At 43.6% G+C, this 16,068-nt stretch overlaps 1 protein-coding gene across 1 annotated transcript in view; it reads left to right on the top strand.

The window, feature by feature from the left end:
- Positions 1–15,119, top strand: part of arfgef2 (ADP-ribosylation factor guanine nucleotide-exchange factor 2 (brefeldin A-inhibited)) — a gene marked incomplete at its 5' end in the record, with an annotated part of 25,589 nt that extends 10,470 nt beyond the window's left edge. The window contains 26 exons of the mRNA XM_080854284.1: positions 65–254; positions 446–557; positions 656–861; positions 1,036–1,120; positions 1,323–1,494; positions 1,761–1,912; positions 2,186–2,314; positions 2,694–2,852; positions 4,852–4,999; positions 5,321–5,417; positions 5,505–5,545; positions 5,796–5,965; positions 6,790–6,941; positions 7,168–7,340; positions 7,668–7,828; positions 8,077–8,207; positions 8,463–8,592; positions 8,773–8,908; positions 9,225–9,363; positions 9,598–9,655; positions 9,983–10,097; positions 10,687–10,826; positions 11,086–11,257; positions 11,505–11,643; positions 11,956–12,073; positions 13,303–15,119. Of these exons, the coding sequence (XP_080710410.1) occupies positions 65–254; positions 446–557; positions 656–861; positions 1,036–1,120; positions 1,323–1,494; positions 1,761–1,912; positions 2,186–2,314; positions 2,694–2,852; positions 4,852–4,999; positions 5,321–5,417; positions 5,505–5,545; positions 5,796–5,965; positions 6,790–6,941; positions 7,168–7,340; positions 7,668–7,828; positions 8,077–8,207; positions 8,463–8,592; positions 8,773–8,908; positions 9,225–9,363; positions 9,598–9,655; positions 9,983–10,097; positions 10,687–10,826; positions 11,086–11,257; positions 11,505–11,643; positions 11,956–12,073; positions 13,303–13,470 (3,593 nt within the window). The 3' untranslated portion in view covers positions 13,471–15,119. The remainder of the gene's footprint in view (positions 1–64; positions 255–445; positions 558–655; positions 862–1,035; positions 1,121–1,322; positions 1,495–1,760; positions 1,913–2,185; positions 2,315–2,693; positions 2,853–4,851; positions 5,000–5,320; positions 5,418–5,504; positions 5,546–5,795; positions 5,966–6,789; positions 6,942–7,167; positions 7,341–7,667; positions 7,829–8,076; positions 8,208–8,462; positions 8,593–8,772; positions 8,909–9,224; positions 9,364–9,597; positions 9,656–9,982; positions 10,098–10,686; positions 10,827–11,085; positions 11,258–11,504; positions 11,644–11,955; positions 12,074–13,302) is intronic.
- Positions 15,120–16,068: the final 949 nt, after the last annotated feature.

The raw sequence follows: 16,068 nt of genomic DNA on the forward strand, positions 1-16,068 counted from the left end.
GTGTGTGTGTCTGTCTGTGTGTCTGTGTCTGTCTGTGTGTCTGTGTCTGTGTTTGTGGCTGCAGGTCAGGAGCGCTCTGCAGAAGGTGAGGGTGGGGAGGTGAAGCTTCCGGATCACCTGGCAGGCCGAAGGGACAGCGTCAGCTCCCTAGACTCCACAGTCTCCTCCAGTGTGCAGTCCTCCCAGCCAGACCACCCTGAGCAGTACGAGGTCATCAAGCAGCAGAAAGAGATCATTGAGCACGGCATTGAGCTGTGAGTGTGTGTGTATGTATGTATGTGTGTGTATGCATTCTTCTAGGTATCGGTCTGGTTCTACAGTGTGTATCTTGCTGCTGATTAATTCATTATTATATTAAGTAATTATTAATTATTTATGGTCTCTGTTATCTATTACCACCTGTGTTCCTGTTCTCATCATTCGCTTTTTTTAATTTTCTGGGCAGCTTCAATAAAAAACCTAAGAGAGGGATCCAGTACCTGCAAGAGCAAGGCATGCTGGGAACTACCCCAGAAGACATAGCCCAATTTCTCCACCAAGAGGAACGCTTAGACACAGTGAGTCAACTCAGCCGGCATGTGTTATTTAGCCTTTGCTCACCTCAGACAGACTCCTGAGTGACCTCCTGAGTGACCTATGACCTTTCTATCGGCAGACTCAAGTGGGAGAGTTCTTGGGGGAGAATGTGCGCTTCAACAAGGAGACGATGTACTGCTATGTGGACCAGCTGGACTTCTGTGGCAGAGACTTTGTGTCCGCTCTCAGGGCCTTCCTGGAGGGCTTCAGGCTCCCCGGAGAGGCCCAGAAAATCGACAGACTTATGGAGAAGTTTGCCGCACGTTACTTAGAGTGCAATCAGGGGTAAGTGACTGAATAAAAGATAAGAGGACACACTATTATGTGCTGGTTGTTAATACAGATAAAAGACTACATAACAGTATATGCAAAGACATTATAAGAAACTAAGATTGGCTAAGTAGGAAAGGGGACTGACCTCCTCCTCCTCCTCTTTCTCTTCCTCTTCTCCCCGTGCAGGCAGACACTGTTTGCCAGTGCTGACACGGCGTATGTGCTGGCCTACTCCATCATAATGCTCACCACTGACCTCCACAGTCCACAGGTGATTGTCTGTCCCCCTGCTTCACCTGGGTCCAGTGTTCTATGCCATATCCCACACGCTGTCCTAATACTGCTTCCAGAACTTTCTGCCATTTCAACCTTTTTTACAGTCATTCTTCAAACCACTATGGTCTACCATCAGAACTATAATGTTTTTTTATTATTATTGTTTGAAATATTTTTCTTCTATATTTTCCATCTAGGTAAAAAATAAGATGACCAAAGAGCAGTACATCAAAATGAACCGGGGGATCAACGACAGCAAGGACCTGCCGGAGGAGTACCTGTCCTCCATCTATGACGAGATCGCAGGGAAGAAGATCCGCATGAAGGAGAGCAAAGAGTACTCAATCACGCCCAAGTCCAACAAATCAAGTGAGTAAATGCTGCAATGTGCTAAGACAAGGCTTACGTGTCTTATTTGAGGACGGTGTAGGCAGATGGGGAGACGGGAGATTGAGTTAAGGTGGAAAATGTATCAGGAGTCAAATGAGACTCATTGACAACCTCTTCCACACCAGTGACATGAAATATTGTAGGCAATGGCTATTATATCAGTCATGGTGTTGTAGTTGCTCCTACATGGAACATGTTATTGGATTTTGATGGTCAATCATGTGACATAATTTGGCTTGTGACAGATGTGGCCAGTGAGAAGCAGAGACGGCTGCTGTATAATATGGAGATGGAACAGATGGCCAAGACAGCCAAAGCCCTGATGGAGGCGGTGAGCCACGCCCAGGCACCCTTCTTCAGCGCCACCCACCTGGAGCACGTCAGGCCCATGTTCAAGGTGACACACATGCACTCACTTCAAATACAACTTATTCATTCAAGGAAACACTGCAGGCTACCGTTTCTGTTCGTTCAGTCAGAGAGTCTTCAGCACCCCTCCCTTTTTTTTAGAGCCCTGTTTCAGTTTTTGTAGATTTAAAAATCTGGCAATAAACTCACAGTGGATAGTTTTGGATGCCACAGAGGGTATACTGACAATTTCTCTCTTTGTGTGTGTGTGTGTGTGTGTGTGTGTGTGTGTGTGTGTGTGTGTGTGTGTGTCCTTGTACAGCTGGCCTGGACCCCTCTACTGGCTGCGTTTAGTGTTGGGCTGCAGGACTGTGATGACCAGGAGGTGGCGTGCTTGTGCCTGGAGGGAATCCGCTGTGCCATCAGGATCGCCTGTATCTTCAACATGCAGGTCAGCAGGAAGTATCCACGCTGCTGCCAAAGCTTACAGAACCATCAGACCGAATGTCTACTTTAGTGTCAATATTGCTGCTTTCACTTAACCAGTGCAGGTTTTGAACCAGGTTTCGATACCAGCAGAAATATTCCTTCACTTATTGCTGCTGTGAAGTGCCTTGATTCCCAACCCATAGCCTTTTAAGGGGAGCAGAAACCTCTTTTAGAGAAGAAATAGCCATAGATGGATCAGCACAACATATCTGAAGACCAGCATATGACTATTACGTCCATGACTTGTCTGTCTGTCTGTTTGTCGGTTTCTGTCTGTGTGCCTGCTTGTATCTGGCATCTGACTGTGTCTGACGGTGTGACCCCTTTGCCTCTATGCTCAGCTGGAGCGGGATGCCTACATCCAGGCCCTGGCTCGCTTCACACTGCTCACGGCCAGCTCCAGCATAACCGAGATGAAGCAGAAAAACATCGACACCATCAAGACCCTCATCACCGTGGCACACACCGACGGAAACCACCTGGGCAACTCCTGGCATGAGGTCAGTGCCAGAGCCCTGTGTCTGCTGTGGGTCTAAGGGCAAAGTGCCCTGGGTCTAAGGACAATATTGAAAGGCATTTAAGGTGTTATATATATTTATTATACGGCTCTTCAGAATGTTCCAAAAAGTACCGTTGATTTGAATGGGCCATCCCTACGTCATAGGTCACATTAATTCCTGATAACATACCGCTGCGAAAAGATAAAGACCGCTGTCATTGGCAACGGGTTTTGTACTTCTAATTCACATCTTTCATATCATTCCGCCAGAAGGCCAGTCATTTTAACGCAACAGTAGACAGTAATTTGAAGTCAGCAAGTAATGGGTTGCTATGCAACACCTGAAACTTCAAAGTTCTATTTTCTTGAAGAACTATTTATTTCTAAACGGGACTCTTGAAATGGCAACTAAATCATTAAAAAGAGGTATGTTGGACGAATGTCTTCTATCGTTTTTGGCAAGTTAACATATAATAAGCGGGATAATGTATTGTCCGTCGGTCATTCTCCGAAAATAATTCCCTTCATGACGAAACAACACCCTCGGCTGCGCGTCGGGGTGTTGTTTGCCCTGTCGGGAATTATTTTTGGAGAATGACCTCCGGACAATACATTATCCCTTACATATATATTCAGGTGTAGGTATATAAAAACTCATCTCTGTGTAAATGGATTTTCAACTTCTTGACTGGTAGACCCCAGGCCGTGCGGGTGGGTAGTTACACCTCTTCATCCCTTACCCTTAATACAGGAGCGCCTCAAGGATGTGTTTTAAGTCCATTGTTGTATTCCCTCTACACATATGATTGCACAGCAGTACATGACTCTAACATCATTGTCAAGTTTGCTGATGACACAGCAGTAGTTGGTCTCATTTCAAAGAACAACGAGCAGGCTTACATGAGTGAAGTAGACATACTATCCTACTGGTGCAAGGAAAACAACCTCCTCTTAAATGTAAACAAGACCAAAGAGATGATCATAGATTTCAGACGTGATCAGCACAAGATTTACCAACCTCTTATGATCAATGACACTCAGGTGGAAAGGGTAGAGAGTTTTAAATATCTTGGTGTCCATATTACTGAGGACCTGACTTGGACCAAGAATATACATTCATTGGTGGGAAAGGGGCATCAGCGTCTGTTCCACCGCAGACGCCTCAAGTACTTTAAGTTACCTCAACAGCTTATGAAGAACTTTTATAGAACCACCATCGAAAGTATTGTCACCGGGAATATAACAACTTGGTACGGGAACAGCACTGCATTAGACCGTAAAGCCCTAAAGAGAGTGGTGAGATCAGCTGAACGAACCGTTATGAGTGCCCTACCCAACCTAGAAGACATTTATACCAAGAGATGTAAGTCAAGAGCAAGGAACATTATCAAGGATCCCAGTCACCCCAACAACTGCCTCTTCTCCATCATGCGGTCTGGGAAGCGTTACCGCTGCCTCAAGGCCAGTACTGAAAGAATGCGGAAAAGTTTTTACCCCCAGGCTGTCAGGATTTTAAATGAGGATTGTGGTCGGAGCACCAGCACATAGCCTTAACACTTTGCACTTTGGACAGTTCTTTCTTTCCTTCTTCTTTTATTTATTAATTTGCACAGTTTTGGAGTCAGTGGAACAAGCATTTCACTACACTTATAGGCTACCTATATATGTATGTGACAAATAAAAATACTTTGACTTTGACTTTGACTTTAAAAACACACTGTTCTGATGCACGCCTTGCTTTATTGCACAGTTTGCAGTGATGCCCAGTGATGACCTGTGTACAGTAGTTTGGATTATTGAGTTTTGAGGAATTAGGATATATGCTCTTTTTTCTTAAAGGTAGTCTTTAATGTACATATATTGTGTGTTTGTGTGAGATTATTATTTACTCAAATAATACATTTATTATTTACATTTGCCTCAAAATGAGTGTATTATCTTTTGAAGCTCCCCTGTGCCCATCTTACTTCATGTTCCTCTCATCTCTTGCCCCGCTGCAGATCCTGCGCTGTATTAGCCAGCTGGAACTGGCCCAGCTGATCGGCACGGGGGTGAAGACGCGCTACATCTCTGGTGTGGTGCGGGACCGGGAGGGCAGCATCAAGGGCTTCCCCTCCGGCAGTGAGGAGTTCATGCCTTTAGGGCTGGGTAGGTTTCCCCAGAGGCCACATAGACCAGCTAGACCTAAGCTGTTAGCTGTAAGCTGTGAGAAGTGTTTGTATGCATTATGTATGTTTCGACACTATGACAAAACAGCCACAGTTTTAGTGTATGTCTATGGTATGGGAAAAGGTTTTATATTACAGTGCAAGGGACATTCAGAGGGAGTGTTGAAATTGTGATATTTTCTGATGCTGCCATGTGTGTGTGTGTGTGTGTGTGTGTGTGTGTGTGTGTGTGTGTGTGTGTGTGTGTGTGTGTGTGTGTGTGTGTGTGTGTTCGTTTGTTAATTTGTTTGTTCGTTCACAGGAACTCTGGTGGGAGGTCAAGACAGACGTCAGATGGCCCACATTCAGGAATCAGTCGGAGAGACCAGTTCTCAGAGTGTTGTGGTAGCTGTGGACCGGTAATTCAAATCTCTCTCTACTATTGGAGAAAGCTGCTGTGTTTTCTCCGCATGAGATCAATAATGCTTTTTCTTTTCCACTTGAAGGATTTTCACTGGTTCAACGAGGCTGGATGGAAATGCTATTGGTATGTGTGGGTTTATGAACACACAAATAACACATTAAAAATGAAATCATACTCAAAAAATGTAATACTGAAAAGGAGATATTTAATAACGTTTTAATACGTTATATGTATAAAAATCATGCATAAACAACTCTATTTCTGTATGAATGTATTATTTATAAGTGCTCTCATTCGAGCCTCGTTCATCTAGCCTTTGTGTGATGTGTATATGTCCTTGTGTATTTACTGGCGTGTCCCTTTGCCCCTGCAGTTGACTTTGTGCGTTGGCTGTGTGCCGTCTCCATGGACGAGCTGGCCTCGGCTCACCAGCCGCGCATGTTCAGCTTGCAGAAGATCGTGGAGATCTCCTACTACAACATGAACCGCATCAGACTCCAGTGGTCCCGCATCTGGCAGGTCATTGGAGATCACTTCAATAAGGTACTGCTGGCCGCACTAGCACAATCTCAATAGCTAGATCAGGTGGGAATCTTTTCAAGGACACAGACATGGCCTGTTGTTATATTTACTATCATCCGTGCAGGTGGCTCCCAGGTTCTGGTGACATTGTTTACATTAGTATAAGGCGCTTTTCCACTGCAGGAACTCGGGGCCAATTCCCAGATGGAATGTGTACCGGAACAGTCCATTCAGCCTTCCTGTTTCCAACTACGGACACATAAGCGACGTAGCCTAATATTTTGCTCCTCGCTCAACGTCAATTTCAAGCACAATAAAGAAATTATATGTTTCTTGTGAGGCGGCACCAACATTAGACGTTAAAGCAGAGAGTTTCTAGACTGTTGAAATAGACGTTAAAGCAGAGAGTTTACTAGACTGTGGAATTTCACTACAAAGTTGCTAACACTCGATTAAAAGGCCTCATGACATTCATGGCATTCATAATTAATTGAAAAATGAATAAACCAGCACCAGTATGATTTATTAAAGCCTATACTTCAGCTGATATTTTGTTTGTGTTCATTCAGTGACTAACCTCATCAAGCTAACTATGTAACCGATAATTTATTTTTTCCTGCGAGTTCCTGCTGTGGAAAAGCACCTACAGCCTACCATTGCGAGTAGACTGTTTCAGGTTTCCCTGTTGTGGTGTACTGCCATAGTAGGTAGACCATGAAGGAAAACATGTCGTCTTGAGGAACTGAGCTCCTAACCTTACTGTCAGGCATGTTTCATGTGTTCACATGCAAGACTACCCTTCACTCTTTGACAGGAACGGGTACTTGTATTGACTCTCTCGGCAGGTTGGCTGTAACCCCAATGAGGATGTCGCCATCTTTGCTGTTGATTCCTTGAGGCAGCTCTCTATGAAATTCCTTGAAAAAGGAGAACTTGCTAACTTCCGCTTCCAGAAGGATTTCCTGCGGCCATTCGAACATATCATGAAGAAGAACAGGTATGTCGAAGGAAAAATGACAAAAGTAGACACACATTGTGATAGCTGGGCCGCCATTTAATGCGGGGGAATAAAGAGAGGAAAACTTGAAAGAGTGAAATTGAGTTTGTAGAAAGTTCTCAAGATGGAGAGCATATAAACAGTGGAGGTGTTCTATGAACGTAACCATGAAATAAAGCTAATGGACTTTCCTAATTGAGCTTTTGTGTCATGTTTTTCCCTGCAGGTCCCCCACCATCAGGGACATGGTGATACGTTGTGTGGCACAGATGGTGAACTCTCAGGCCGCCAACATCCGCTCCGGCTGGAAAAACATCTTCTCCGTGTTCCACCAGGCCGCCTCCGACCACGACGAGACCATCGTGGAGCTTGCCTTCCAGACCACCGGACACATAGTCAGTAAGTTACCCCTCATCCCATGTAAATAAAAAGCCCTATCAGTTCTTTTTAGCTCATTAAAAATGTGTATGTACCAGAAAGTTGCCGGAAAGTTTCTGAACTAAAACAGAGCAAGTGATGCATTGCATAATGAAAATCGTAATTGGTTGGATCCTTTTGTCATTAAATATACTTCGTATTAAAGTTGTATGTTTTCTCAGTACTACTCCTTCCTGATAATTGACGTGTCTTGACTTTGTGTGGCTATACCTTGACAATAGTCACAGGAAACGGCGTCTTCCTCTCTGTCCCTTCGTCACGCTGTCTCTTGCCCTCCTCTTTCCTCAGCGAACACCTTTCAGCAACACTTTGCGGCGGCGATCGACTCGTTCCAGGATGCAGTGAAGTGTCTGTCAGAGTTTGTGTGCAACGCCGCGTTTCCAGACACCAGCATGGAGGCCATCCGCCTCATCCGCCACTGCGCCAAATACGTGTCTGACCGGCCACAGGTGAACAGCACAGCCTAACCACTATAAAACAGAACATCTTTACTTTAACGTTCCCTTGAAAAGCCCCTTTTGAAATAGAGGGGCCCCTCATCCACATAAAGGCATGTTGTGAGGAGTACAGGAGAAATACACTTGAGCACATAGCACTTGAGACATTAATTGAGATAAGTCAGAAACAGAATAATACAAATGAATAAGTGTAATTTGTACAGATGAGCAGTGATCTCATGATTGCATTGCCGTCGTAGGCTCTGAGGGAGTACACCAGTGACGACATGAACGTGGCCCCTGGTGACCGGGCGTGGGTGCGAGGCTGGTTTCCCATCCTGTTTGAGCTCTCCTGCATCATCAACCGCTGCAAACTGGATGTGCGGACTAGGTGAGGGAATATGACGCGTATCTGCATTCTACAGGGCATTCAGAAAGTGTGCCTTGGGCCCTAGTAATATGACTGAATTTGTGTTGTGGGTCATAATGTCCTATATGTGTGTGTGTCTTTTTGACATTGAAATTTATGTCAATGTTTTGAATCATAAATATGGATCGTTTAGAATTGTGAATGTGTGTGTGTGTGTGTGTGTGTGTGTGTGTGTGTGTGTGTGTGTGTGTGTGTGTGTGTGTGTGTGTGTTGCAGGGGTCTGACGGTTATGTTTGAGATAATGAAGAGCTATGGTGACACCTTCGAGAAGCACTGGTGGCACGACCTCTTCCGCATCATCTTCCGCATCTTTGACAACATGAAGCTGCCAGAGCAACAAACGGAGGTGAGATCAGTGATCAGAGAGAGTTAGAGTAAAGTTTCTGAGGTGTTTCACTCTGTTCACTTTAGAAGTGCCACTTTTCCTGGACCATGGGTTTGCTGTGAAGTCTAGAGCACCCCAAAGCTTTGTATTTTCACTTTTGCTTTAACTTTTTACTGCTTTTATCCCCTTTTGAAATTGTAGAAGACAGAGTGGATGACCACGACCTGCAACCACGCCCTGTACGCCATCTGTGACGTGTTCACACAGTTCTACGAGCCGCTCAGCGAGATTTTGCTTGAAGATCTCTTCACCCAGCTCCAGTGGTGTGTCAAACAAGGTACGCCCATGCCATCACTAACCCTAGTACTTCCTGCTGTTCACTGGGCCCATCACCTTGCACGTCTTCACCTTACAGGGAAGTGCTTCAGAACAGTCACTGTCCAGTTCCAAGGTTTTTTTGTGAACCTCAAATATACAAATTTGACCATATCAGCGACAACATACATACATAGCAATGATTTCCTTCCAATGTGGAGTGAGTGTGTATGAAATGGTCCTTTTCATTGGCCCAGTGGGGAGCTACTGCATACAGGAAAGGATCTACACTTCAGTTGCATGTGGAGAGTAACTAATCCAGATTCTTCCCCCTGCAGATAATGAACAGCTGGCTCGGTCAGGAACCAATTGCCTGGAGAACCTGGTGATCCTGAACGGGGAGAAGTTTAGTCCTGACGTTTGGAATGTCACCTGTACCTGCATGCTGGAGATCTTCCAGACCACCTGCCCTCATGCGTAAGATAGAACCATTAGTTCATGCATGTCTAGAGGGCTGGTTTTGTTCTGTGTCAAGAACTAGAGCTTAACACCCAGCTGCATTGCATTTCAAAGTTTCTAAGAGTTCATTGTGGGAAAATAATGAATATTTGCAAGCGTTTTTTTTTTATGACTCCGCTAATGTTTAAAGAGCATCTGTTGACAGCAATGTTCAGCAATACTTATGAGTGTTTGAAATTACTTTCCCACTAGCTTGTTGACATGGCGACCTGCAGGGCAGGAAGAGGAGGTGGGAGATGGGAAACACATGGTGAGAGAACAATATTTCACCATTACACAGGCAAAATATCACACTTGCCTACACACACACACACACACACATACATATACACTCAGACAAAATATTACACTTGTCTACACACACACACTATCACTCAGACCAGAGACCAATACACCCAGTCACACCCAGAATGACATCAATACCACCTACATACTGTTATTACTTGATGTCTGGGTTTGAGAAACTAATGATTGAAGTTACAACACTGCTTCCATTTGTTTATCGCATGGTCTGTCCCAATACCTCATGTATGATTTGTTCTGCTGTGTGTGTCTGTGTGGGTGTGTGTGCACGCAGGATGTGGACGTAGACTCCCTGTCCCAATGCAGCTTTGAAAGGACGTTGTCAGAACGTGGACAGAGTCAGATGTCCAACGCCAGTGATGAGACCTGGAAGGACAAGTCCCACACCAGTAAGCCATCGACCACACCCTTATACTCCCTTTCTCTCTGTCCCCTAAGTCCCTTACCACACCCCCGTTCTCCTTTTCTCTCTGTCCCCTAAGTCCCTTACCACACCCCCGTTCTCCTTTTCTCTCTGTCCCCTAAGTCCCTTACCACACCCCCGTTCTCCTTTTCTCTCTGTCCCCTAAGTCCCTTACCACACCCCCGTTCTCCTTTTCTCTCTGTCCCCTAAGTCCCTTACCACATCCTCGTTCTCCTATTCTCTCTGTCCCCTAAGTCCCTTACCACATCCTCGTTCTCCTATTCTCTCTGTCCCCTAAGTCCTTTACCACACTCTGCAGCTGTCCATAAACTGAATGAAGTTTGAGAGTATCTCGCACTCTTTGTCCTCATTCACCTCTCTCTCTATCCACTATCTGAATGTCCTTAGCTGTCCGTAGCCTTTGTGAAGTTGAAGAATATCTCCCTTTCTATTCTTTTCCTTTTTCATCTATCTGCTTCCCACATCTTAGTCATCTTTATGGTCTCTGTCTTAATTTACATTTTCCCTCTGTGTATACAATTGCTCAGTCATTGTTTGCTTGAACTCTGTTGCAGGGGTATCTGACCAGAAACTCTTTGCTGGTCTCCTCATCAAGTGTGTGGTCCAGCTGGAACTGATTCAGACCATAGACAACATCGTCTTCTACCCAACCACTAGCAAGAAGGAGGATGCTGAGAATCTGGCAGCAGCACAGGTCTGCGTCCCGAGAGAAACTACCGTAGCATATTCAGTACCTTCTAACAATGTACTATCTAACATATCGATGTTGTCTTGTACTAAACTTATAATAGATTGGAAAAAAGGATGGATTGCATTACATGTTTAATCATGTTTTTTATTTGACAAAATTAACTCGAATTCATTGTACATGTGAATTTATACATGAATGTACCTGTGTGGTAGAATAGAAAAGAATCAAATAGAACATGTATGCGATCTCTTAACCCCTACAGAGGGATTCACTGGAGGAGGCAGAGGAGATGTCGGGGGAGGCAGATCGGGGCATGTACAAACACATGACATCACAGCATCTTTTCAAACTCCTTGACTGCCTGCTGGAGTCCCACACTTTTGCCCGAGACTTTAACTCCAACAACGAGCAGAGGACGGCACTCTGGAGGGCAGGTACGTCTGATTAACCCTCAGGGTCGTTTTACATTAACCGTTATTCATTATTCCGTTATTACATATTTGGGCTCCCCAGTTATTGAACCCATTCCTTTTGGGGTGTGTACAGGGGTCTACCAGTTGTTCTTTGTCTAGTTAGCATCTTGCGTTACCATCTACAGGATTCTCAGAACTCATTTTTTATTCATAATATTAGAACAATATCTAAAGATTTAATGACTGACCCCACTAACCCATCCAACAGGATTTAAGGGCAAGTCAAAGCCCAACCTGCTGAAGCAGGAGACCAGCAGTCTGGCCTGCAGCCTTCGGATCCTCTTCCGCATGTACTCTGACCAGAAGCTGCAAGATTCCTGGCCAGACATCCAGACCCGCTTGCTACTGTGAGTTTATATGATATCACTTCATTTTTTTCGCTAACACAGTGGAATAAAAAGGAAGGAAACCAGTTAATGTGCTTTATCAAGTATGCCAAGACAAGACCCAGACTAGCTTCAGTAGGCAGATATTTGCAATGAAATGTATTTCATATCCTGTATTTAATATCCTGTTGTCCTGCAATGTATGTTTTGCATTATGTAAATGATATGGCCATTGATGCAATAATATTTCATGGTTTATTGAGAGGCTTAGTAATATGTGTGTGTGTGTGTGTGTGTGCGCGTGTGCGTGTGTGTGTATTCATGTGCATGTAGGGTCTGTGGTGAAGCCCTGGGCTACTTCATCAGTCTTACATCAGAGAGTCACAGAGAGGCCTGGACCAGCTTGCTGCTTCTGATGCTCACCAGGACACTCCGACTACCTGATGATAAGGTACACACGTACAGACATTCATGCATACATGTACATTTTTGGTGGTGACACATTGCTGTCATATTGTGATTGCTTTTATAATGTAGTGCAATCCACAGCCGTAACATCTAAACATTCACACATTAACAGATAAAATAACATTTCTAAACAGCAGTGAAAAATCAATGTACTTTTCCACCCTTACATAAACTGTGGCATCTTGTATGAGTTATAAAAAAAAGAAGGTGTTTTTAAAAGGAACTTTTGTAACTTGGCTTTCACGTCAGTTTGCAAAGGAACCCCACCACCGTGTTTGCATGTGTGCTGGCACGTATGGGGAAATGGTGATTGGTCTGTGAAGTGTGCATTCCCACCCGGAGAGCCCTTCATTAAACTTGCTTCCTGGACCCACCAGTGTTTAGTCTTCAAACAGGAAGGAGACTGCTGATAGCTCAGCGAGTTTCAGAACTGACCTTTGAGTTGTGAAAGAGAACCCCGGCCTGACGCAGGCAGAAAAGAAATGGCCTCTGGGTACTTTGAGTGGCATCCTCCTAAGCAGGGCTTGTCCATTGTCCTCGATCTAGCCAGAGCCTATGTTTTTTGCATTTAATTGCAGGAAAAAAAATCTGTGCCAGTGACGTCTTAGTGCAGCCACAGAGAAATAAATAAATTCTATAGCCTGCTTCCGGTGTGTGGGTGTGTGTGTGTGTGTGTGTGTGTGTGTGTGTGTGTGTGTGTGTGTGTGTATTTTACATATTTACCCATCCATGAAACTTCAAACATCCATACACCATCCAGATGTGTTTGGCAGTGCTGAGGTACTGTTTCAGGCTCTGTGCTCCAGTTCCTGCGGATGTAAAGGGGGCCGTGAATTGGTTATAGTTCCAGTTTGAGGCCTGCTTGTCCTGGCCTCATGGTGAAGGGTAGATGTGAGGGTAAATTAAAAGGCACTTGAATGGTCAAAGGTTTTCTTTCACCTTCCTTGGACCCCTGATAATCTTGGCTCCTTCCCCCAAAAGGTGGCTCAGCCTAATGAAAGACTAATAAGAGACCATATAATTAAGAATGATTTAATTGTGGACACAAACTAAACAGTTAAAACTAGTTTAGACGTTATGCATCTAGTTATTACTGTGCTAAAGTTTCTAGAAAATTCTAAGACGTCTGGGTACTGTTGGCTGCCTGGCTGAGAAAGTCCTTAATGAATCACCTGTTAGGACTAATGTCAATCTTTCTCTCTCCCTCCTCAGTTTAAGCCGCACGCGTCCTGTTACTACCCCCACCTGTGTGAGATGATGCAGTTCGACCTGATCCCTGAGCTGCGCGCCGTGCTGCGCCGCTTCTTCCTCCGCATCGGTTCCGTCTTCCACATCGCCGCCCCAGAGGCCTGCTCTGCCGCCCCTCAGCCTGCACCCTAAACCCAGCACAGGAGGGAGGCCAGAGGGACTCAAAATGAAAACTCTCAGATGGGGCAGTGGTAGAGACCCATGTTTGAACATCCAAGGGTGTGTGTGTGTGTGTGTGTGTGTGTGTGTGTGTGTGTGTGGATGTGTGTGTGAGAGAATGAAAGAAAGGGACCGAGCAAGCACAACCTCTCCCAGGTTTGAGGAAAAAGACTATGCATGGGTAGTGGGAACATGCAGAAGAGACTGTTGACTCTGGGATTTTAAGGGTGTTAAGGAGGGGTTTTCTTTCTTTTTCCCGGAGGAAGGTGGAGGCTACTCTGAAAGCTGTCATTGGCATCCAGCTCCTCTGACCTGCTAACGTAGACTGAGAGGAGAGGAGAACAGGAGACACTGTGACACTGTAGGGCTCTGCCCTCTGCTCTGCTCTGCGCTGGCTGTGCACATCCTCTGTCAAGTTGTTGTGGCAAGAGAAAGAAATCTTATAACAATAATAATTTATTACAGTCATGTATCCTGGGTTTTTGTTTGTTGGTTCTTTTTTGTTTGTTCTTGATTTTGTTCTATTTGTTTCTTTTGTGTTTGTTTGTTTTTTTTTTGTCAATGGTTGTCTCTCTGCTTTTAAGACTGAACAAACAAGGAAATCAAATAGTGGAGGGAAAAGCAACTACAAAATACCATATCATCTTGTTGGATTATTTGTTTAGGCAGTTTGTGGCTGTTGTTAGACATGTTTGTGCCTGAAATTGATATCAACAAATGTAATAACAAAATGTCTCTCTTTGGGCAGATTGATTTGGAATGGTTTAAATGATGGTCCTCACCATCACTGGCTTTGTGTAATTATCTTGCGTAGTACACAGAGGAGGCTTAAAATGACCACACCCCCTGAATCAGTAAAATCTAAATTTGTTCATGACATCAGAGGAATTAAGTAATCTATTTCCTCTAAACATCATAATATTCCCCAGCTCTGACCATAAAGACAAACTTACACCGACACTACTGTTTTTCCTGTTTATCCTTAAGGATGATGAGAGTATCCATTAGCAGAATCCAAATATATATATATTTTTTTTGTTTAATTTGATTTTTTTGTTTTTTTTTTGTTTAATGTTTTATTTCTGTTCTTTACATTCCTCCTCTCCTTGATTTCAACATAAGATATATGGGAATGTTTTAAAGCTTTGTGGCATTTTGTAGTTGCCTCAGAATGAAATTAATTGAAGAGAATTAAGTCCAATTTGTGATGGAATTATCAGGTCATGGCACCTATGAAGACTGTACTTTACAAATTGTTTTTATTTATGCCTTTCGTTATGTTTCCTATGAAGATTTGTGCTGCAATGGCTTTTGAAAAGGAATGCCAACAAACTCGCCTGTTATGCCCAACAGTGAACAATGGAAGACTACAAAATGCTTGTTCATTGTATGCATTAAATGTCCATTACAAATGAAACCTGAAACCATCAGTATTGAGCCTTCAAGTTATCCTGTACAATGTAAGCCCCTGATGTGTGTTTTTTTTTTTTAAATGAGGATGTATTTAATTCTTTGAAGTGCATTTAAATATTTTCTGAGAAGCATTCCTTCCCTTAAAAGTATGGATGTCTACTTTTCCTTTCCTGACAAAGGGGAATATAAATATATATAAATATATATATATATAGTATATGAAGAAATACAAACTGTAAAGTTTTCATGTAATATAGAAAAAAATAAATGCGATACTATATACATATTGTGACGTAATCTTCCAAGCATTTGGTGAAGTAACCAATAAAGATTCGACTCTGATCCAACTGCAGTGACTATTAGCAAGATATATCAAAGTGGTTACATTGTTGTGAAATGAGTACGTTGCTCTGGGGGGTGGCCTTTGCAAACAATATGATGACCGCAACTGTTCTTAAAACAAACCCAAACTAAACCGAATGGCTTTAACAAGCTCATTGTTCAGTCCCCCATAAAACAATACCTACGCCAGCCTGCTATGGAAGAACAAGGGCACGAATGATACTTTGCAACATTTCAGTTAAATATTTGAATACTTAGACAAGAGGTGGCATAAAAACAGTTGTTTGAAATACATTCTGAAGTAGCCTATCTTATTTGAGACACACAGATAGGAACCACAGCGTGGCGCTGCCATGTAATAAACGCGTGGAATGTAGTACGCCGAGCAATATCAGGGTAACAAAGGTTACCATAGAGCGTCCAAATTCTTTGTTTTGGGGGAATCTTACTTTACTTGTGTAGTGATGGCTAGCTAACTACCATGCTAGCTTACATTGTGGTCTCACACGGATAAGAGCACAATATTTTAAAGATGCCACTATTCCATATACCATTACTATAGAACAGGGTAGCAGACCGGTGAGTCTAATTTACGTTAAATATGATGTCAATGAATATTTGCCTATTCATACTAGCAGATGTTACTAACGTCGGAAAACAGATAGCTACAAAGCTAGCTAATGTGAGCGTATATCCGCTGGCGAAAGATTTTAAAAGAGACCGGTAAATGTATTTTATACGGTGGCTGGATCACGTAAATGTCGTGTTACATACATGTATAATGATGAACTTGTATCAGACGTTAGATCACATTGA

Source organism: Sprattus sprattus, assembly GCF_963457725.1.
Source record: "Sprattus sprattus genome assembly, chromosome: 16".
Taxonomy (NCBI): Eukaryota; Metazoa; Chordata; class Actinopteri; order Clupeiformes; family Clupeidae; genus Sprattus; species Sprattus sprattus.